The sequence below is a fragment of the Channa argus genome, chromosome 13, assembly GCF_033026475.1.
Source record: "Channa argus isolate prfri chromosome 13, Channa argus male v1.0, whole genome shotgun sequence".
Taxonomy (NCBI): Eukaryota; Metazoa; Chordata; class Actinopteri; order Anabantiformes; family Channidae; genus Channa; species Channa argus.
Genome location: NC_090209.1, coordinates 25786156 through 25811329, shown reverse-complemented (window position 1 = coordinate 25811329; position 25174 = coordinate 25786156). Strand labels below are relative to the sequence as shown.

The 25174-nt window shown below is 41.9% G+C and overlaps 1 protein-coding gene across 7 annotated transcripts in view; it reads right to left on the bottom strand.

Moving 5' to 3' along the window:
* LOC137139888 (IQ motif and SEC7 domain-containing protein 1-like) overlaps positions 1 to 25174 on the bottom strand; it is a 139998-nt gene that overhangs the window by 41414 nt on the left and 73410 nt on the right. The window contains exon 1 of one of the 7 annotated variants that reach the window (XM_067527754.1): positions 14192 to 14677. The exons of the other annotated variants lie outside the window; for them this stretch is intronic. Coding sequence (XP_067383855.1) covers positions 14192 to 14256 — 65 coding nt within the window. The 5' untranslated portion in view covers positions 14257 to 14677. Of the gene's footprint in view, positions 1 to 14191; positions 14678 to 25174 lie in introns of those variants that run through there. 7 annotated transcript variants of the gene reach the window in all.

The window sequence follows — 25174 nt, the reverse complement described above, 5'->3', positions numbered from 1 at the left end:
AGAGCTGCCGGACGAAACAAAGAGGAGCCAAAGCCAAAACAAGAACATACTTCAATTTACCACAGCTATCTGTAAAGACAGAGGTTGAACTTCTTCAGTGACCATGGCAACCACAGTGCTACACTCAGAAGGTGAACTGTCAGTCAGTGCTAGAGAGCAGCTGATAGCACTTAAAGAACAAAACTGTTTTTCAGGGTTTGGAGACGGCACCTGAAAATAGGAGTATGTATGTGAAAAAAAAGAATTCAGACTAACAGGTAATTAAATAATTTAGACAGAAATAGATCATTAACCCCCCAGAGACTGTCTTCAGATTGTGGTCCAGCTTGCAGCATAATATTGCTCCTCCTGTTGAGTTATTATCCTGAAACCTTCAGAAACTATGCCAAAAGCGTCACAGTGACGACCTTTTTGCAGGATTCTGCCTCTGCTGCTGAAATCCTCAGGTTTGTTGTAGTAGTACAGTAAAAAGATGACTTTGTAAAAAAAAAAAAACCCAGATACTATAATGCAGGCAGAGATTTAGCACCTCGTTGTCTGAGGCCAGAGTTCCGTGCTGGAAAATGGTGGATCGCTTCCTTCAAGATGGGAGCGATCAATGAGTTACTGCCCTGAGTGAAGGAGTGTAAGTATCTCATAACATTAGTATAAAACAGAGCATGAGCTTGACAGGCAGATTGGTGCAGCGTCAGCAGTAATGTGCATGTTGGGCCAGACTGTTGAGGTGAACGGGGAGCTGAGCCGCAGAGCAAACCCTCATCCATGGTCACATTGCAAAATGAGATTGCAAATACGAGCTTCTGGTGTGAGTGTTTTTCTCGTGGGAGGCCGAGCTCAGCCTTAGGGTTCGGGGGGCAGTAGCTTTGAGGTTCTGGCGGTGGAAACCCTAAAAGTTCCTAAACATAATTAACCTTCTAGTTTACTTCCTGCAGTGGCTGATGAAGTTGTTGTAAACAGCATAAACTCATTGACACCCGTGACACAATTACCAGCCTGTTCTTATGTAAACATGCTCTACAAAGCTGCACAGGTGCTGCACCGGGGAATAACCTGTGCTAAGGAGGACTGATATAATAATTTCTTGCCGGGATGCGACTGTCATTTCCAAGGTGCACATATTTTTATATACCAAATGTTTGTAATATTGCTTATAAACCTTATATGCTTATTGTAGTACCAATCATTCATTATCTTAGCCAGTTGTTGGTTCGATTCCCGCTCCCTCCTGGCTACGTGTCGAAGTGTCCTTGCATGGAAGCCCCCACCATCCTAGTGTGTGTGTGAATGGGTGGCTTAGATAAAAGCGGTATGTAAGCAGCCATTTAGCATTAGCCAATACCAGCTGCGATTGGGTGACATCAGGCTACAACCGAGACTTGTTACCAGTGTATGTAGAGTCTGACCCATGAGACACACAGGAACAACCATTCACAACTACATTCAATTTAGAGTCACCAAGTTTACAGCACGTCTTCCGACCCAAACAAACACACGGAGAACATGCAAACTCCACACAGAATCTCAACAGCTGATCAAGAATCAAACCGATGAGATACAGCAGCATTGTGTCTTGTGTAACAACAAGGTGTGAGTGGGGCTTTGTGCTGCAAGTTGACTGAAACGCAGATCATTTTTCACTTCCTGCAGCACCTTATTTATTACTGAGAGTAGCTGCCGAATTTCTCCCTGGGATTCATGTTAGCTACAGATGACAGGTGGAAATGGGACGATACATGGAAATTTAAACTAGAACTGTTGAAGTGACCATTTCACCAGCAACCAGCATTTTCATGTTCATGTTCTTTATTCCTGACATGCAGAAGCCTGAAGATATTTCTCAAAGCCATAACTATATAATTAATCAAAATTTTAAAGGATTCATTGATAGCGTGTATTTTTGGTCCTTGAATTTGTCACCAGTGTGTATATTTTATACATGTCTAATCATTGGTGTTTGGGTTCACCACACTGTGAGAAAAGAGAGGCTACAATAAATACATAAATACTACAGGATGGCAGCTTATCACGCCTTTGTGCTCTAGTTGTGATGGTTTTAAATGTCTCTCTGGGCTGTTGATGTAGTCTCAGCTGCTTTGGCGACTGATCCTGGGTGTTTCTATAAATAAACGCTCAGTCTTCTGTCGCAGGCTGCACTGTCGCCAAAATGGTACCTGCAGCACGGCCGCTCATCCGTTCAGCAAAGTCACTGTGGGTCACAAGCTGCACACGCTGCTGCGGGGAGCTGAGCTGCAAAACATTTTTCAGTTTATGCTGATGAAGGGGCGTTGGCCACGAGGGGTGAAAAGAAGAGGAGGAGAAAGCGGCTAGAGATTTAAATGCAGAGTCAAGTAGAGCAAGGTTTAACGAGGAGGGAAAAATGAGGTGTGGCGTGATGATAAACAAAAAAAGAGAAGGGGAGGGATGTAGAGTGAATTATTAGCATGAGGACAGGAAGAAAGAAAAGGGGGGAGGAGAAGTAGAGTAGTAAGAGAGATTAAAGAAGGATGAGATGAAGGTGGAGGAAAGAGGTATGATGTGGCAGCGAATGGGGAACGAGGAGAAGGACGACATGAAAAACTAGGAAGGAGAATGTGGAAGAAAAAATAAAAGGAACTGAGAACAAACAAGAAGGAGGTGCAGAGGAATTCAGCTGGTGATGGGAAGAAGGGTGGAGGGCAGGAAGGTGGTTGGTGGGAAAACAGAGGATTTAAAGAGGATAAATAGTGGCAAATGAAGAGGTAGAGATTAATCATGTGGTCCAACAGTGTCTGAAAGCAAAGGTGTTCCCACATGTTGCAGCCGTCTGAGACTCCTCCCCCCCAGCTGTCCACAAGAATTCAACCGGCCAACTGAATATGATGTCTGCACAATGGACCAAACCTGCCGATTAAAGAGCTGATATTTCTGATCTGTGCGGCTACGTGGCACATTTGAAACCAGCGAATCCCTGATAGGTGTATTGTTCAGTTGTCTGCTGAACAGATCTGACACGTGGGTGGTGATTCAAATCTGTGGAAACAGGCTAAACTTCAGCCACGTTGGGTTTTGTTGGAGGACACATGAAAGTTAGTTTTCCTTTATTTTGATTGGTTCATCGGGGTTTGCCTGCATCTCTTTGGCACAAAAAGAGCTTCAGAAGACAGAAATATTTAACCTGAAAGCAGGTTCAGTCTCATCAGTCTGTGATGAACACAACAGAGCTTCCCTGCAAAAACCGATACCGACATCACTAGTTAAATTAAACTAGGAACACACATACACACACTCACACTCACTCACATGCATTAAAACGTAAGTGACAGACATGAACGTGAACACGCATGATTCTCAGGTCTATTTCTGAGCTGAGAAGTCAGTTGCATTTCATGTGAGAATCACAAAGAAATAGATTTGAGGTGATCGCCACAAATCTCTCGGGTAATTATTTCTGTAAGTGCTGCTGTTTCTGTAAAGCAGGCGACGACTTAAATGCCCCTTTCACTCCTACAAACTGTATAAAGTAAGTGTGAAATCAGCACTTTATTCATTTATTCATTACACAAAGTAATGTATCACATTCACCCTGTCAGATTTCTTTGTGTCACAGTTTCGTAAATATTTCTTAGAAATAAACAATGTGTAACTTTAAATTACAAAGAGGTTCTAGACAGGACTGATGTGTTTCGTTGCTCACTTTTTACTCCCTTCAATTACAGACTTTGCTGGACAGGGGGTTCCCTTCTTTTATTCCATGTTGGTAATAATGTAGTGATGATAATGATGCACCAAAGATGTGAGATCAAAGCGTTTGTGTCCACTGAACAAATTGTGATTGACATTGTGATTTGTAGTGAGAGCAGGGAGCAGTTGGAGGAAAATCTAGAGAGGTGGAGGTCTGCTCTGGAAAACAGAGGAATGAAGCTTAGCTGCAGTAAGACAGAATACATGTGTGTGAATGAGAGGGACCCAGGTGGAACAGTGAGGTTACAGGGAGCAGAGGTGAAGAAGGTGCAGGAATTAAAGTACTTAGGGTCAACTGTTCAGAGCAATGGAGAGTGTGGAAAAGAGGTGAAGAGGCGAGTGCAGGCAGGTTGGAACGGTGGAGAAAAGCAAGAATGAAAGGAAAGATGTTCAAGACGACGGTGAGACCAGCGATGTTGTTCGGCTTAGAGACAGTGGCTCTGAAGAAAAGACAGGAGGCAGAGTTGGTGGTAGCAGAGCTTAAGATGTTGAGGTTCTCTTTGGGAGTGACGAGGATGGACAGGATCAGGAATGAGGACATCAGAGGGACAGATCATGTTAGATGTGTTGGAGATAAAGTCAGAGAGGACATGAAGTTAGTTGGAGGGTCTACAGAGTTAGATGGAGTCAGATGATTCGCTGTGGAGACCCCTGAAAGGGAACAGCCCACAGGAAAAGAAGAAGATGAAGCAGTGTGTTAAGTAGAGTTTGTAGTGGGTGAACATGCAAAACCTTTAGAAGAATTGTGGGCTTTCTGCAGCCCTGCAGTATGAGGAATAAAATCAATAATACACACTGCACTGCACCAATTGACACCATCACACATACTGAACATTGCAGTTTAGAAAATGAGCTGTTATGAGTTGGCATCAGTGGGCAATAACACTGCAAAGTTAAACATGTCGCCATGGAGACCTACATTACATTATGTATACAACAAACCTAACACTGGCCAACACACCTGACATTACAACAATGACTTTAAAACCCAAACCACTGAAAACCAACAATTATAGTTCAAGAGTTGTTCTTCACAAGTCTGGAGCTAAAGATTTTAAGTGGACACTCAGAAAAAAACACATTCAAATCCCTTTTAAACTTTTAGTTAAGCAACCGCTTTTGTGGGAAAATGAACACCAGTCTTTACATGTTTACGTGGCTTAAAAATTAAAATCAGCAACTGAATTAAAATCCTATGCCATCACTGGACAATGCATTGAATTCTCCAACCCAAATACAACCCAAAGGTCTCACAGTACAGCAAACTAACTGTGTACTTATTAGTAACATTGTACCTGCACAGTACCTATGGACACGTATTTGTTGTTACTCGATAACAACATACATTTGTGAGACAAAAAATAGAAATTGTAGAAGCATAGAAAACCAATTTAAATGTATTTATTGATAAAATATAAATAGACCCATGTGTTGGTAACCAGGTTATATTCACCAAAGTTAGTTTATTGTTATCAAGTACCAACAAATATATTTCTATAGGTACTGTGCAGGTACATGGGTTTTAGTAAAAGTACACAGTAAGTTCACTCTACTTAACCTGTAAGTTGCTGCTGTATCACAATGACCTGATTTTCTTGTTTGGGTTGTGGAAATATTTTCTGTCAGCGTTTGATCCTGATCCTGGTACAGTTCCTGGGCAGCTTCACCAAACTGAAAACTAGGTCAAATCCACTGATCATTATCAGCACCTGTTAAATGTAGATGTGATGGTGTTAAAGTGGCATAAACATGTCTTTCCCCCTTTTTTTCTGAAGTTACACTATGATTTTGGAGTTGTGGCTGAGTAATTTGCCATTTTAGACACTAAATATATTTGACTGAATGTGACCAAGAAAAAGAAAAACACACACTCACACCTGTTTGTCAGTAATAGAAAGTGAGGGGGAGTGAAAACATTTGGGCTGCAGTGACCATCTGCAGCTCATCATGCTTTGTCATTCGTTAAAGGGCTTCCAGGTGATGTAACAGCCGTATGAGAAGTCCTCATTTTTTAACATTGCTCTTTATCTGACTTAGAAATGATGATTTCGTAGCTTTACATCTTCAGAGGGCACTTTGTCTTTGCTCGAGTGCTTTAAACCCATTGCTTAGCGTAATGTGATATGTGTTATTATATTATTATGTAATATCTGTGCTACAAGCTGTTTGGTTTATAAATGAAGAACTTCACTGTCCACTTCTACATACATAAGATGGCAACTCAAAAATGACTAGCAGCTCCTCTCTTGTCAGCTAAAATGGATTTATGTCTACTATCATTTACTTGCATTAGTCTCACACTTGTTTGCACATAAGCCAGGTTGAAAAGCTGCTATGCAAAAAGAACTGCATTGGTAAAAAGAAGCAAACTCAACATCTCATCATTTTGTTCCGGGGACCTGGGTTTTTATGAAGGAATAAACTCCAGTGTTTCCTGAGTCCCAACAACCGAGTGAGACCTCTCGTCTCCAGCTGACGATGCCACATCAGTTTTAAACTTTTAATTTATGTTGACAAAGTGATGTCATGAAGATGGAACCAGGATCTGGACCACATTCAAATTTAATGTCTAAAGCCTGTTTCACACATGTAACACAGCAGTGGATCATCCGAGTCCAGACATTTGCATTTTCCAGATAAAGTCAGGAGAACATCAGGATTCCAGTGCATGTGTGAAAGGGCGTTTACCCCGCCTGCTTGTCCTCTCAGTTTCTGTGTGTGAAGTATGAGTGGAAAAAAATCCTATTTAATGTAGAAGAAGTGTGATAGCTTTGATGATCCTCTGACCTTTCAACCAGCGATAACATCAGGTCCAAATCTTTGGTTTATGACCAAATCATGACATCTGCTGTTTATAACTTAGCAGATAAAGTAACAGAGCTAAAGTCCACAGCAGGATGCTGTGTGTCAAAAACGCACCTCGAGTTTCATGCACAATTCTGCAGAGACAAAAAGATGCAGCATCAGAGCAGCACAGTGGTTATTTTACATTTCACAGCACAGAGTTTACGAAGCAGGAACATGATTCAGCCATGTTGTCCTCTGACCACTAATCGCCTCACGTCCTTTTTACCTGCATTTGGATTATTGGCAGGTGTTCATTTCCAGCCCTGGAAGCCTGACTGTTGCCATCCTGCACAGGCTGTTATTTTCATGACACATTTGTGTACACACACACACACACACACACACACACACACACACACACACACACACACACACACACACACACACACACACACATCTGAGCACCTTCTGGTTGCCCACAAAATACTGCAGAACACTGGTTAATTTCTCTCTCTCTCTCTCTCTCTCTCTCTCTCTCTCTCTCTCTCTCTCTCTCTCTCTCTCTCTCTCTCTCACACACACACACACACACACACATTACAAGCCTCAGTTGGATCAGTGCAGGCTGTTTATATGACCCTGTTTGTCTCTCTGCTGCAGTAAAGCTGGTCGGCATGTATATAGGATCTGAGCTGAGCAGACATAATAAGCCCAGATCATCCACCCACAGCCCTCCAACCACACACACACACACACACACACACACACACACACACAGATACTGTATAGCGCAGAGTAGTTAGCATTTTGCTGCATCATGGCTCAGTCTATCTGAGGAAACAGGAGAAGCAGAGCAAAGGACTGAACACTGACTTTGTCAAGGACATTATTAGTCCAACACATCCAGACAATTATAAATTCAGGCTTCTACTGTGTCTATTATGGTTGTTGGGAGTCTGTTTGTGGGGTTATTATTAAGGAAACTCCCTTTCAGAAATGCTCGGTATTTTCTGTCCACTCACACTCAGCACCTACACGTTAGACTTCACTGCACACTTATGTTCTCCAGAGGCTGATTTCCACAGACGACCAGAACAACATAAGTTCTAGACGAGAAATCAATATACTGATATCCCAAAATCCACTTTGCAAAATGGAAAAACATTTGTTCTCAAAGTACTCTGCATCGTGCACAGATGATGGGGTGCAGCTAGGGAAGAAAATCATTAAATCATCATTTAAATCCTTTCGCAGCTCTTTTAGATGGTTGTTTTTTCATCTTTTTGTGGATTTTGTGCACCTCTCTGTGGTTGTCTGACCACAGGTCCCTGAGCCTGTGCCTGATAGACCTGTTCAGTAAATTATGCCCTTAAAATATAGTGTGTGACTGTTTTAGGCTCTAGTTATGCAGAAAATCATTCATAAACTTTCAGGTGCCACTATATGATTGATAGTGACAGGTTATATTAGTGTTTGCTGTAACCTGATCTGATTTATTTCTGTGGTTTTATCATTTAAGGCTGTGATTATGAAAACGATGAAAAAGAATAAAGCTGCTAACATTTTACATATGGACACTTAAGCTGGGGTCACATCTGAAGACCAGCAAAGACTGTCAAACACTGTCCAGTTCACACATGAAGATCTCTAATCTCTAATTTCTAATTTGTGCTGCAACAGTGTCTGAAGCTGGAACCATTAGACCCGAGGCCTATTACTACTTTCAAACAGATGTAAGGAAAAAAAACAAGCATTAACCAAGTTCAGTTCTGTGGACTCGGGTTTGAGACACCTGGTGGCTGAAACTGCAGCTCAGATTTTATCAGCCTGGTCCAGGATTTAAACACATTGCATTCCTGCGGCAACGCCACCGCTAAGGTACTGCAAACATAGCGGAAGAGTAGGACACTTTAAATGCCTTCGTCTGTATGTGGGAATTCACTGATCCTCCAATCAGCCTTTTCTTTAGGCTCAGGAGGCACAGACACACTATTTCTTGCTTTGCACCAGTCAGCAGCAGTAGACAGACACGGGATTAAACCCTTCAAGTATAAAACCCAAAATAAAGACTTGGACAGTCCTGCTCCACAGTGCTGTCACTTTGAGGCAGGCAAAATATCCTGAGCACTTTTCACTTCCTTTCTTTTAGTAGCTAGAAGCCATTTAGTAAGAGCCAATGTGACTTTATCAAAATGGTGGTTAATTCAAAGATTTAGATAAAGTGCTGTAAACACACATTTTACTTGCGTAACTGTTCTCCTGGATGTGACGTCACTGTGCGCTTTGATGAGTGAGTCACAATGAAACAGCTACACCTCCTTTCAAACACTCTTGACTTTTTCCTGCCTTGAGGTGTGAAATGAAAACCCATTAAATCAGACTTTTTCCACCCTCGTTTTCATCATCGGGGAATCGACGAGATCGAGGCGAAAAACAAAAGCCGCATCTCAAACGGGAAACTCGGTCGACTCGTAGGTGAGACACTGACTCATTGTCGTTGCAGGCTGTTGGGCCGATGATTGAGCAGAACATTCGACTGCCTGGTTGTGTGCTGAAGGAGATGGAACCCATATGAGACTGTTGGCTGCTAAACTCATCTTTTTATTTTGGGTAGAAACAGCTCAATTGCACGTTGACCCTGCGAGATCACGGCACTGCAAATCAAGACAACACATGCAAAAAGACCAAACATCAATTTGACAGCACAGGCACAACAATAAGAAACTGGCTGCAAAAAGCCACAACACAACCACAAATGCACAGATGCACCTCTACACCCATAGTAAAACATCACAGTGAGATGATCTGTTCAGTGGAGCTACATGGATGTGTCAAAATCAAATCCAGTGTGAAATATTGTTTTAGTGCTGTAAGCAATTGAATCTAAACCACCAGCTTTTTACTAAACCTAACCAAACGTATCCGTGCCTGAACCCAAGCAAACACATTTCCAAACAACTCAAAGCACAACAAGAGTGTTAGTCTCTGTCTCAGCTGACTCTTGAATAAATAGTAATCAATTTACAATGACATGAAATTTCCAAAGAGAGAGAAACAAAACCCCATTTAGGACAAATATTCATTACAGGCTCTAATGGGCAGGCAGACAGGAAAGTCCACTCCCCAGAGGATAAGCCTTTTAGACTTTAACGTCCCTATCATCTTTCCTCCAGCGCCAACCTCTGGAGAAACATCTGTAGCTTCACTGCTGCTCAGACTCTAAAAATAGCTGAATCATATGTCAAGGCTTTCACACAGTATATAATAATGCTCTGTAATGAGCGCAGCAGCCTGTAGGATCCTGTCCCCCTGCAGCGCCTGTCTTGCTCAGCGTTGCTAACAGACCTTAAAGCCTGAGTCGGTCCCAGAGAGCCTGAGCGGGGAGTCGGGTCAGAATCAGCAAAGAGGTTTCCAGGCAACAGCCTCGCTCCTGTGGGATTTAAGCAACAGGGCTGCTGAGTCAACTCCTCCAGCAATGCTTCCCAAACAGCCTCCATGACTCAGTTTATGTCTTGTCTTCTTCAACACTCCCACCGGCAGAGTGGCAAGCTAATGAAGCACCGCACTCCTGGGGCAGGGAGCTGGGGTCCCACCTGTACGGCCAGGCTGAAACTGACTCCTCCAGGTATTGACATGAAGCTACATCATGGATACTTACATCTGTGATGGTGTCTGCACGGCGAATATGCAGTGGACTAAAACTACACATCTGTCCAAACAAAAACAGCTGTAATTTGTTTTAGCTGCTTATTTTTAACGGTTTTTTGGTAATGAACTAAATGTGTAAACATTTATATTTTCGACACATTTCAGCTTGAGCATTGAGGTTTGAGGTTCATCATATTTTATTCCAGCACCAAATCAAACTTTTGAATGTCAGTCCTTGAAATCCCTAATCAAATCAAATCCATGTTCAGGTTTTAATATGAGTGAATTATTAAAAGTAGCTTCACTTACATGTAAACACTCAGTTTCTTCCTTTAATCAGAGCCTCAGCTTACTTAAAGCAACTATAATCAATATTTTTATAACTGCATGAAGTGACCATATCAAAACAATTTCAAAGGTGTTTCTGGTTGTGAGTTCATTGTTTAGCCTCCACATCTGGACTTGTATCGTCGCTCTCATGCCACTGTTTTAACTTTAACCCCTGATGCAGTATGTAAAGTTTGTTTCTCCTCTGTAGCATCCAGTGCTGCAGTCGGCAGTGTGCAGGATGTGAAGACATGCAGTCTGCGTGTCTGCAGCCTCTTACTGAGGGTTTAAGATTTTGCATAAAAGACCAACGGCTTCACTGGTCGCCACAGTTGATTTGGCATGAGATTTTTACGCCAGATGCCAAGGTTGCCCTTGGTGGCTTGGTGGGATTTGAACACAGCCCTCTGCATCCAAACCTAATGCTCTACCACTGAGCCTCAAGGCCCCCAGGTTTAATATTTTGCATGTTGCTAAATATTTGATAGCTGACTTGTCTGTCTGTCCTGGTTGAATCTGGGTATTTTAATCCTAAACTGAAAGTTTAACTGAACTTTGTATAATAAATTCTTTTCCGGATGAAATTGTTTCTTTTGTGATCAAAACTGTTTAAGAGGTAAAAATAAAGAGCATTACACATCTCGCTGCTCTGTATGTTGCACATGATGCCGTAAAAGGCTGCAACCAGCTGATATCTGTGATTTCACTGTGACTTTCACATGATTCAAACTGTGACTTTACTGTCTGTTTTTGGATGAAAAGTGTCCACAGACTGTCTGTCTGTGTCTGTTGGCAGGATCCCAGTGTGACTGTGAGGTCTAACAGGCCAACGAGGAAAATGTTAAAACAATGATCAGCTTCAACAGGTCGTCTGATTCTGTCCACACTGACAGGAAACTCATTACTGAGACAGATTAACCCCACAACGTCTCACAACCAGAGACAGAGACGACAAAGCGGCAAAGACAGAGGTTTTCATCATTTTACATTCACTTACAGCAGAAGTACAAACTTCATGTTTGTCTTCTGAAAGTCTGATGTGTTTGATGGAACTACAACTTACAGATAAAGTAACAATGAGAAAATCAACCACTTGTCTTCACCACCAAAAATAAAAGATAACTATAATAAAAGTATGACAGAGGCAGAGGTTTAAAGTGGATGTTGCACCACAGGATCAGATATTTGATCATATACATAACATATTACTGCAACATCATTAAGTCATTACATTAAAGACAAACATTGGTCAGTTGGTCACATTTATTTTTCCTCCACAACGTCTTTGCTGCAAATTATCAGTGTAGTTTCACATGTAACCTGCTGCATCAAGTGATCAGGAAAAACATCTGGCCAAGAAAACAAAGCAAACCTCGTCTGACATGAATATAACATCGCTTCAGTGTAAGTGGACACTTGCTGAGTGTTAGTATCAAAGATATGGGACACGGGGAATTTAAGAATAAACTTTGCCAATGTTCATGTATTTAGTGTTTTCACTCCAGTGTAAACGCTGTCTGATTGGTCAGATCAGAAGTCACATGTTCTGCACAGCCATTGTAGTCCAGCACAAATAAACATGTTGCCCTCGTGTCCCTAATGTCCTCCTCCTGCTGTTGTCTCCTGAGCTCCATGGCCTGCACATACAGTATATGTGCTAGCACAGTTCTGCCTTCCAATTGGACAAACCTGGACGTGAACCATAAGCACAAAAACACATCGCATCTGACTTAGAGCCCTCTAGACCAGGATCTTTTCATGTCTGCACTGAAGAGCATGGACGCCTCCTTTAAGCATGTTCATCTGCCTTAATGCAAGAAAAAAAGCCAACATGCAGTTCAGCACTTCACCCACACTTGATGCTCACTCATCCTAATACCACTTCAGAGCCACTGGGTCTACTGGGCACATAATGTGAGTTTAAGTCAGCCTCCATCATTCCTGCTTTTCCTGTTTGTTAATTCTCTGTGCTCTGCTGTTCTACATGAATATTCTTCGACACCTTCATTGGCTTATTGACCCTCACCCACCATTACAGTATGTTCATGTTTTCATTTTCTTCTCTCTGTGAAGCTTGTTGGTCAACATTTGCTGTTTTTGAAGGACTTCACTGATTTTGAACGTGCTTCTTTTGGTTCTAGTACATGTACATAAATGCCATTAAACTTCCCTATATCAAAATATCTCTCTACTTCCTGCTGAAGAACGCCTCCAGATGACATCACTTGGAGGAACGTTCAGTTCAGATTACGTCATCTATGTAGTTTGTAATCACATTCAACCTGCTTTTCCAGAGCTTCCCCAGATGACATCATCTGAACTAATGATAAACAACAGCTCTCAGTGATGTTACGGAGGAGTTTTTAGAGAATGATTTTATTATAGGGAAGTCAGAGGGAAGTTTGAAAGCAATAATATATATTTACAACCTAAACTAAAGTCATAGAAAGCAAGTTAAGAATTGGTGAAATTCGCTCTGTGAATAAATCGACTTGGCTAATTACAAGTCGAAACACTATAAAAATAACTGATGTAATCACAAAGTTAAATATCAAATTGGAATATTTCATCAGTAATTCTGAGGAAACTTTTCTCCAGTAAAAACCAAACAGGCTCGGTTACACCTCCTCCACCTCAGTGTATCAGAGAAGGATGGAGAGAAGTGGAATCTTTTCAAACATGTAGCTCATTTCCATTGTCCATTTGATGCCATCACTCCACCCAACAACAAAGTGTGTTTTGTGGCTTTTCCTTCTTATTTGTACTTTACTTAAACATTTTAACAGAGTTGACAGCTACTGGAGACGCATGACAAAAAATTGGATTAGTTGTGGGTTTGGGTTTGGTTTCACGTGCAGGTACTGGACCCTGCGGGACACTGCAGTGACGACACAGCTGACAAACAAGATGGCTCCAGTCTCACCTGAGCCTCACAGAAGAGTGTTCTGTGCTGTTTATGAGCTCATCTTTGAAAGAACTCGGCAGGCTCTGCAGCTTCACCAACATGAGGCATATTCAGGTCCCCCCCACCCCACACACACACACACACACACACAGGAATGATAGGCCATGATGCTGGTCTAAGCTGTTACTGCAGATGTAGGGTCAAAACTGCATCCAACACATCTTCATATCTATGCAGAGTCTCAAATCAGACAGTTTCATATATGAAATCCTACTTGTAGCCCACTCAGCAAACATGAGCCTCAAACATGATTCATGTCCACTCAAAGCTGAACCCCTCATCTTTAAGGGGAAACTTAAGGGCAGAGTTTTGGCTTTGGTCCGTCAATGATCGTTTAAAAAAGTTTAAGCAGTCACAGCTATAAAGGAGGCAGAGAGTCCGGCTGCGCGGAGGGAGACAGGTGGAGACAAGCGACAGGTGAATAGTAACCATCTCCACCTTCTCTGCGCACACTGACACCACGCCACCTCCCGCTGATACAACGCAACACTATTAATAACTCCAACAACAGCAGCACGGACACGAGCAGCACCAACGCACACCCTTGACCTCCCGGAGCCGCTCTCCGCGCTGTCGCATTTCATCAAGATTCTCCAACCGTCAGCCGCTCGGGAAAAGCGCACGACGGTGACGAAGAAATGCGCGCAGCAGTGCGGCATCACAGGCGGAAAACACGCAGTCACACCGTCAGCAAAACCCAAGCTGCTTTCCCTTGTTTCATCCTGTGTTAAGGTGGTTTCTTACCAGTACAGCAGCTTGTTGTGCAGGATCGCGGGCGTTTTGTCCGAGGCGCAGTTGATGCACCACATTGTTGCTGCTGCTGCTGCTGCTGCTGCTCAACGCTGCTGCTGCCGCTGCAACAACAAGCAGGAGGAGAGCGGGCGACCGGCCGGACAGAGAGGGAGGGCGAGGGGGGAGAGCGATGGAGAGATGGAGAGATGGAGTACCCAGAGCTGCCTCTCCCCTGCTCTGTGTCTAGCTCGCTCCTTCTCTCGCTCTTCGTCAGAGGCGCATCATCATCCCACCTTCTCTGTGTCTTTCTCTCTCTCTCCACAGTGTAGGTGTTTATGTTCTTCTCTGCTATTCCCTGTTTTCCCTTAGAACGTGCTCTTTATGATTAAGGACAAATCCGCCAAGAGACTTCAGCAGGAGTGGAGGTGGTGGCGCCCTTTAAAGAAACAACTCCTCCAACCAAGACATGGTTCTTTTTCCTTTTCAGCAGAGCAGTAAAATTTTACTTTAGTGGGCATTTTCACCCAAATGGAAAACAAAACAAAACTGAGGAGCATTGTTTTAAAGTCCAAACTGGACGGTTATGATGGTGAGGACCATTCAGAGGATTAAGCAGCATTTGTTGTGCAGGTGCCCTCACTTCCACATATGATCTTTCATGGATATTTAAATATTGTCATGTCACCGCTTTCAAAATAAAATGGATTTATTTTCAGCCGTTCCGAATAAAAAAATGATTTAAAAAGTGATGGAGGTGTTAAAATCTCGAGCAAATAAGTATTCAGTCATAACATAAAGGTAGAAGTTGTTCAACTTCAAAGGTCCTTGTCTCATTTCATGAATGACAAGAAAACACTCTAATGTGAATTTGAAATAAATAAGACTAATTAAAAGTACCATTAACTAAAGTACCACTAACAGCACAACAGCTACACAGCAATGCTGATACAATCATATCAAAGTTGGTGCAGAAGAACCTCTAAAAACCTGGTGCCTACATTACCCACAATCCAAATCTAGAGTGTAAACATGATACTGGAGTATTTTAAACACATGCTTGTATTACTGCATATAGAATACTGCAGTACTGTCTACTACCAAAACATGAAACCAAGTCCCAGTTTTTCTCACGTGCTCAGAAAGAAACAGAAGCTCACTGCCCAAAATGACACGTTCAGTTTATAAAATGCTCTCATGCAAACAAAATACTACAAACATGCAACAATCGCTGATTTTTACCTAAAACTACGCAACTTTCACTTACTACACAGCAGACAACAAAATACGTCCATCAACATCCCGATATCTAACGGGGATTTCACTAGAAAGAAAAAAACCCTGCTTCTCTCTGCACCTGCGCTTTAGACACGACCTGTACTGTGATAATGTTAAAAGGTTTTCTTGATTCATTCCTGTGTGAAGCTCTTTTTGCTGCCATCTGTCTTTGACCTACACTAAACAAGTAGACTGGACCAATTCACGCACTCAACATGAACAGCATTTGGACTGATTTACTTCTTCAGTGAGAAAAAGAAAATTAAATTGTTCAAACACAGAAAAGCAGAATACTGTAAAAACTAAGGTAAAATTACAGAAAAATAAAATAAAACCAAATGAAATCAATGGGTGGAAATCTATTTTATAAAGACATGAAATACTTCCATTTGCTCCTTTAGGCCTCAGGTTCTCAGCAACATCACTGCTGTTTTCCCTCATCTGTGATAACAGATGATGAGAAGGAACTGATCACTGATCACTGAAGTCTGCATGGGATTTCTTTAGTTTGCACAGTGAATATAGTAAGTTGTTGGGTCACTGAATGATGTGTGCTCACTGTTTTGAAAAAGGATGTAAAAACTGTTTGAAACCAATAAAACTGTGTGAACATATTTACAAGAGAAGAGTCCTGCTGTGAACACAAAGTGGTGATGAAGATCATGTGGATCCCAGTTTTATTAAACACATCATAACAATTAAGACAACATCATTAACACTGCAGACTTTAGGCTCGTGTTGATGTACTGCAACAGTTCACATATATAAAGGTTTGTGTAAGTGTTGCCAAAGTCATCAATTTGTGTGTTTAGACAGTGTCAATAGAGAGTGTGAGGTAACGTCAGGTAGCAGCTAATGCAGGCTGGAGCCTACAGTTGTGCAGCAGAAGTGACGATGATGCTGCAGCTCAGTGAGTCCTGGGACGTGCTGATGGCTGCACATCTTTGGTCTATTAACTGTGATTTGAATCAGCTTTAGTGTCACTTAATGAACAGTGTTTACAGGCAACATCATGTCAAAAACTCCTCGGTGTGCAGCCTTCACATGCGTCACTATTTGCATGTAGGTTTCCTAATGTCAATTATTCAGCACATTCAAATTGAGCGTTGGCTCAGAGCAGCATTTGTTTGAATATTTGCCGCTGGTGTTTCGCCCACTGTGCGTCCTGCCCCCAGGCTGCAGCCTGTCTGCACACCATCGACACACACACCAAGCAGTCAGCTGTCAGCCATCACTCTGCTGCTGCTCTCTGCAGCCAATCAGCGTCTCATCACTGAACGCCGCTGTGACAGTCCACGAGATTCTCATTTCACGGTCGTTAGATGCCAGCAAACACAACAAACTCTCACAACTCTCACTTTCTGCGTGCTGCTTTCTTTAATTACCTGAACTAAATCATAACTTCTTTGTCGAGCTCTTGGATCTTCTTCATTCCCCTCAGCTGAAGTCGAACAGACCGGCAGCGTCTCTGCTAATGAGCAGCTGCTCAGTCTGGCAGCCATGCTGCACTTAATAAAGTCAGCAAAATGTATCTTTACACCTTTCAAAACTTCACGAAGAATCAAATGTAGGTCTGTACTGTGGCTATCACCTCAGAAAACTACAGAAAGCTGTAGCACACATAGCAAAACAATGAACCCCAACACTTGCTCTCAAACTCATCACTTTTCCATGAAGGTTTTAAAAGAAAGTCAATAGAGTTGTTATGTCATGCTGCGTTGTGTCATCATGTGATCTGTGCAGCCTGTTAACCTGTGCCTGCTGAAGTGGGTTACATATCCTAATATGACTAAATGTGATGGAGACAGGAAGACATGAAGAGGAGGAGAAGGGACACTACCAGAAGAAATTTAATAACGATTGCAAGTAAAAGTATTCGTCAAACTAATTACCAATAAACACATAAACAGTTTTGTAGCGGCTCCCTGCAGGATTTGAGTCCAGTCTTACTCAGGTAGGACAGGACTCACCTACTGACCTACTGTCGTCACGAAATTCAAAACACAAACTCTGCAACACGTCTCCCAACACTCTCAGCAGCGTGACATGACGCAGACTTCACATTCTCTCTGGGCTTCAACTGGAAAGGAACTAAAAGTGTGTGTTTGTTTGAAACACTGTAACAGAATGGAATCAACTACAACTTTATTGTCCAGCAACTGTTTCTTACAGCACACACACACACACACACACACAGCACAAAACCAGGTCCTGTCGTCCTACAGCCAATAAATCAAATTCAGGATCAGTGGGATGTTCAGTGTCAGTAACTACACGCTGAGCTTTCCTCTCTGCTAACTTTGGAAGATTCCAGTTTCATTTGGCTTAATGAGACTTGAGGTCTCACATGGATGTAAGCTGAGCTCTGTGGTGCATCTTTGACTGCTGCACTGTGTATTTGGAAGTACAGTGTAGTAGCACTTCACAACTGCAGTGCAAAGATATATTATCACCACCTACACTTGAAACATCAGATATCTGTCCTTTAAATCTTTCTTTTTCGTCATCTGGAGCCAACAGAAACAGAGTTCACAATGAATTTGATGTTTAGTAGCTTTTGTTCTCTGCAATAGAACAAATCTGCCACTATTGCTACTACATAAACACTGCTTATTAAAAAAAATCCTAAAAATGAAGGTTACTGTGATCCCAGCCAACAGAAAGTACAGGTTGATGCCATTTAGAGAAGGAATTGGGTTTGATCGCTGTAAATCAAGTTTAATCCCTCAGATTTGTGGGCACAACAATTATCTGATCAATACGGCCTCTTCTGCCGTGAATATTCTGGCTTCTTTAATGCCAATGGATTTTCTTCTCAACTGATCAGACAGTGAGACACACAGCACCTCAATCTTTGCTGATCTCATCAGTTTTGACATTTGTGTCAATCAAGAGAATTTAAGACATATGAAGACAGAGAGAGAGAGAAAGAGAGAGCGATGCGTGAGTGGTAGAGAGACTATTAAACAGAATATAAGCATCCTGACAGAGGCAGAGTTCATTAGCTGAGTGTTTATCAGTATTGATTACCACCGGCGTGTTGGCAAAGCAGACCGGACTTTATCAATAAGTAGAAGGGACAGAAAGAGAGAGACGCTGAGAGACAGTTAGCAGCTATTATTCTGTCCAAATCAAGATTCAAACCCTGATCCGCAGCTTTCTTTTGTACTTTTTTAGTTTGGATCAACGGATGATGATCTGATGTAGGGATGTAGGGATGTCCCCCACCCCTTTCTCCCAGACTGAGTGGGAAACTACTTACATTGGAGTACTTGCCAATAACGAGGACCGAGTTCAAGTACTAAACTGTTTTGCTTCCAGAATGACTTGCTGGACATGTGCAGGACTTTGGAGACCAGGCTTCCACTCACAAACGGTCCAACAGTGATATGAAAGTCCAACAGTGGCGTCAATATGTTATGATCAAGGACATAAAAATTCATCATTATCTGTCCTTGCGGGATAAGAACAGTTTGAAAACACACGTTCATAAATCACTATGAAACTAAAAAAAACATATTTCCACGTGATTAAAATGTTTATAAATGTTTATATACTTGTATACTGATTATTGCTGATTGATTTTTGTTTGATCAAAACCTCCCTCCGTCCTCCTGTCCTCTTCTAGTTCCCTCGTGTCTTGACACCAATAAGCCCTCTCTCTCTTTCTCTCTATCCATCCTTCAATCTCAGGACAGTTACCGTGGGCAACAAAGCTTGAAACATGAAAGAGCTTCCCCTAGGTTTCCATGGCAACGGGAGCTGGGGCATTTCGTAATTTTCTGCACTGCTCTATGACAAAATGTATTGACCCACACGTCCTTCTCTCTCTCCTTCATCTTTCTATCCACTCATCGCTCTCTCTTCTCCCTCTTTCATTCAGCTTTGGCCTACTTCTTCCTTATTTTGCCAACCCCTTCTTTCCTGTCTCTCCTCCTTTCAATTTCCTCATCCATCTATCCATCCACCCATCCTCTCGTCCAACCATAGTGACTCTCCAGCCTGAGGACAAGCTTCTATAATTCATCATTACTTCTCAAAAGCTGCCCCTTCCTACTCCTCCCGTTCTTTTTAATCTGTCTCTTGTTCTATCCCTTATTCTCTTATTCTTTTCCAGTCTGTCATATGTCCTTGTCTAACCATTTAACTCTCTTCCGCAGCTGTTGGAGTAAAAACAAAGACACTGGAGGATGGAGTCATTTTGGGTTTTTTTGGGGGGTTACTCCAGGTTAAATATTTCATTTACAGTGCTTTGAAAAGTATTCATTAATTCGTGTTACAACCACAAATATACATTTATTTTATTGAGTTTTATGTGATAGACCAACACAGAGTGCTACATAATTGTGAAGTGAAAAGAAAATGATAAAACATTTTGTGGCGTGCAGTTGTATTCAGCCCCCTTTACTCTGAAACACTAACCAAACACCTGTGTGTCATTTAATCTCAGTATAAATCCAGCTGTTTTGTGAAGCCCTCAGAGATTTGTTAGTGAACAAACAGCATCATGGACTAAAAGGAACACACCAGACAGGTCAGGGATAAAGTTTTGGAGAAGTTTAAAGCAGGGTTAGGTTATAAAAAATTACCCTGTTCACCCTGAAAACACCATCCACACCGTGAACCATGGTGTTGGCAGCATCATGTTGTGAGGAAGCTTTTCTTCAGCAGGGACAGGGAAGCTGGTCAGAGTTGATGGGAAGATAGATGGAGCCAAATACATGGCAATCTGCAAAAGTGGAGGAGCTTCACCTTCCAGCAGGACAACAACCATCAACATACACCCAGAGCTACAGTGGAATGATCAATTCATATTTATGTGTTAGAATGACCCAGTCAAAGATCAGACCTAAATCCAACTGAGAATCTGTGGCAAGACTTGAAAATTACTGTTCACAGACGTTCCTCATCCAATCTGACTGAGTTTGAGCTCTTTTGCAAAGAAGAATGGGCAAAAGTTTCACTCTCTACATGTGCAAAGCTGGTAAAGACATGCCCCTAAAGACCTGCAGCAAAAGGTGGTTCTAATAAGTATTGACTCAGGGGCACTGAATACAAATGTACAACATTTTCCAAACAATCCCAATAAATAAATTTATATTAGTGGTTTCAAGTGTTAAGAATACTTTTGCAAGGCACTGTGTAGGGAAACTTTTATCTAGTCAAGTGTTACTGATGCTGCACAGATGTGTTTGTGGCAGATGAGGATACAAGGTGCAGGGCTTTGCAACTGGACACTGGGATTCACATCCTGAAAAGATAATATTGGTAAAGTAATTACATAAAGATAATATATCAGATATTTTGTTAGAAAACTTATGAAATACATTGGTAATGAACATTTTCATTTTACTTCAATGTTTTTTGACTTGCCATGCAGCGTTTGGCACCATTTTGGCACTCAAATGGCAAATGCCATTTCTTATACTGGCTCCAAAATGGCAGCTGTTGCATCACTATTTTTCACTCGAACACTGGTTTGATAATGGTTTGGCACAAACACATCAGGGTTTGGGCTCCCTAATGGTTATGGTTTGTACCTCACAGGGCTAGTAACAACCACAGAAACAGCAGCAGTTTCATCCCCCAGTTCTACGTTTTATTTGGTCGATTTCTGTTATTGATTGAAAAACTGGTCCTCCTGGGGCAGTCAACAATGATGGGAAATTGTACCCGTGCTATCAATATTATACACCAAAGGATTAAAAAAAAAAGTGGCGCAATTTGAGTCCTTGGTAGGCGTCATTATCTGAGGCTGTGGGATGAGAATGCGTAGGGTGTAAAGAGAAGCACGGCCCCCTGTGGTCCCAGTGGTGGTAGCAATACTGGTAGCAATGAGTGAGGGGACGATGCTGCACCGAACCCTCCGATATGTTCCAGCCACTGGTCACTGGTTATAACAATGGCTACAGCAGAAACTGCTTCCATTGAGTAGATAAAGAGACAGAAGGTGGAGCAGACAGAGACAATTGATAGAGAAGAGCTGAAGTGGAAGAAAAGAGGATGCACTGCTAGTTGACCTTATTTAGAAAAAGCATTCAAGCCGATTGCCTTGAAAAAGCCAAGTAAACTGGATGATTCTTAAGTGTAGTACACTTAAAATGTAGTTTACACAACTAAAAAAACAGTTGCAGTACTTATATAAGTATTTATGGTGTACTCGTCACTCCGTATTCAACACTCTGAATTATTATTTCATCGTCACTATTGTGACAATATTAGGCAATTATATACTATACTACTAAGGTAGATAGACCCCCCCAGCCGTTCCGTCTAAGAATGCTTCTTTTGCCAATTTACTGTAAATATCAGATCTGGGTTCAGATCTGTTCCACCATAGTGTAAAATGTTGCAAAATGTTGCTGCAATTACCTTTAACTTGAAGAAAAAACAACGAGTAATGTTAACTAAAACAATCTAAGTTAAAGGAAAGTCAGAAAGTGATGTAAAAGTAGGAGGGTCTTTCAGAGAGGGAGGAGGAAGAGAGCATCAAAGTAAAAATATGGACTGAATGTAATGGAAGAATGAAGGGATGAGGAGAGTGAGGATAAAAGAGAGCAAATAAAAAGGAAGAGAAAGAGTAAGATGAGAAAAGAAGAGGAAGAGGGGGAATAATTAAAGGAAGAAGGGAGGAAGAAGGATGATTAATAATGAAAACAACAACTCTCATTTCTATCTGTCCTTCCCTTTCTACACATCTATTATTTACTCATCTCTCCATCCTTCTCCACCATTTTCAGTTTTTTATTTTGTTTTTCCCCTTCACTACATGTTCTTCATTTCCTTAATTTCTCTTTCCTCTAGCTCCTCTTCCTCACTTTCATTCTGCTCCGTTCTTCCCAACTTTCCTTCTTCCTCGTACATTTGTTTTTCCTAACCTTTATCTTGCCTTTCTCATTTATTTTTCTTTCGCTTCTTGCATCTTTTCTGCTCTTGTTCTTGTTTTTCCTTTTCCTTGCTCTTTTTTTCTCCTCTCTTTTTAGATTCTTACTTACTTTCTTAATTACTTTCCTTCTCTCCTTCCTTTCGCATCCTATTTTCCTCATTCTGTTTCTCTTCTTTCCTCTCTCTTTTCCCCTTATTTTCATTTTCTCCCTCTGTTCACACTTCCTCTGTTTCCTCCCTCCATCTTCCACCCTTGCCCTGCCACTGTTATTATCCCTCGTTTGCATTTCACATATGTCTCCAAACTGTCGTCCCTGCCCCTCCTCTCTTGTTCCTCTCCTCCATCCATTCTCTATTTGCTTCCCTCGCTCACGGTCCTCATAATCAACTTTTACTGTGGCAGTTTGCACCAGAGAGAGATAGAGAGGAGGGCGGGAGGAAGATGTTGCTTGGAGATGGTTGCCATGTAACAGGAAGGAGGGGCAGAGGGGAGGAGGGAAGGATGGTTGCGGGAGTCAAGTGAGGTGTTGCTATGACAACGCAGGTTTCACGCTGTTGCTCTGCATGCGTGTGTGTGTGTTGCTGATTTTAGCACACACAGAGAGGGAGGGGCTCTGGATCAGAAGCATATGGAGAGAACACACACACACACACACACACACACACACACACACACAAAGATCTTTCTATAGCTGTGAGGACTGTGTTCTGATTAACGCTGATCTAACCTTAGCCAAAGCCTCGACCCTTGAATAGTCCTTTGAAGAAGTGAGGATTGGCCAAAATGTCATCACAACCATGGTTCTTAACTACATTTGTCCTCTTAACCATAATAACAGACACAGACACAGATTACAAGAAAAATGCAACGTAGCCACAACATTTCGGGCAGTGCATAAAATGCTGTACACACACACACACACACACACACACACACACACACACACAGAGAACAACTAAACAACAAGTCCACATCCCTGAATGACAACAATGACAAAATAACGTGCTACTAACTCTGTGAGTCTGCATAAAGCTAAATGCTAAAGACAGAACACTAACATGCTCACAAACACTGCAGTTCTATAAACCGAATTTCTGATGGGAGCTTCCAACTGAACGGTTTACATGGACGCTGATCAAAGAAGATTTGCCTTTACATGCACATGCACAGTCTGATGCCATGTTTCTCTGCTCAAAGCGGCAGAGGATTTCTCTATCTGGGTTGGAAGTGAAAATCTGTATCTTGGTCTTGTTCACGAGCGAGGGTTAGATGAGACTGCAGATGGATAAGTGTAGTGTCAGCAGTAATAGAAGAGGCTGAGTCAGAAGTCAAAGCTTTCGATTTAACAGTTGATCTATGCTGAATTTATCTGCACATTAACTCTTGGTTTACTTTTAGTGGCTGATAGTTCAAGTCCAAGTTCCCACAGAGGCCTGCATCACTTATTGTTGCAGTTACTGCAACATCTGCACGAGGTCAGAGTCTGACATACTGTAGAATGCTAATACTAACTCCACTCATTTTCCACCTCCACATGAGTTTCCACAGTACAGACATTTTGGGTTACCAGAGCTCTGCAGCCTGCTCCTCATCTCTGTTGAAGGCAAAGGACACAGGCAAAGGAGCTCAAGGGCTTAGGGAGTCAAAGAGGCCCACAAGTCACTGTTCATATATCGTGGTTAAGGATGACAATGACTAGAGTCATGCAGAGTCGACAAAACCACAAAACAAAGTGAGCACAGAGGACCAAAACTGTCGAAATGACTGAAAACAGACACAAAATGTCAAAACAGATGAAAAACATCCTAAAACAGAAGAAAAAAAGAAAATTCTGATTGAAAACAGACAGATGCATAATGTTAAGACACCCAGAAATAACAAAACAACTTACATCATTTTCAACAACTAATGTAAAATGACCAAAAGAGTCTTAAAATTCCCCACGAGACACAAAGTGGGCTGCTCCCTGACCCATTTTCTCCTAATCCATGGCTTCACCCAACAGTGTTACAGCAGCTCGGTGCGAAGTTAGTGCAGGTCCAGATGAAGTTTGAGGTTCAGTAAGAAAACAGAGATTGTTTACATGACGGTATGAGGTGTGTGAAAATGTTTTAGCTTTAAGTGTCTGAACAAATAATTTCTGCTATTGTTTTTCTGCTAAGGAAACTGCAGCATCAGGATGAAATCAGATGCACCCCAGCACACACACACACACTCACACACACCGGTGCATATAAGCACACATCAGTGTGTGTGTTTGTGCAGTAGCAGCAGGTCACCTCGGGACAGTCATCTGTCTCTGCAGCCTGTTCTCAACACTCTTTCATTTACATTTCTACATTTTTTCAGTTGATTTTGATGTTTTTAAAAATTTAAATAACTCAGCTGCTGTGCAGAGGAAGATCTGTGTTTCCCCGCAGGAGCAAGATTAAAGCCGAGACGACCCGAGGAGACAGTACCAGAAACAGAAAGTGGAAGTAGTTTGACACTGTAGCACTAAGATCGCTTACTGAACTGCACAGAGCCTGGCAGGTGTCAGGGTAAAGCTGCTAGAACCTGTGCACACAGATGACTTACTTGTATTTGCCAAACGACTTAACTTCTTTCTTCAGATTTATAACTCTGAACCTAAAAGGCGCAGCACTGGTTTGCTTTTCAAATGTTCTGTACAAGCCACGGAGAATTGCATGTAGTCAAACTCACTGAAAACGTAAGGTACTTTTACTGACAGCAGGACAGACGTCCTCATTTATCATGAACTGGTACAAACAGGATTCACTGAGGAGGGGGGCATGTTATAAATATTATCATGATCCATGAGCCTCATGATGGAT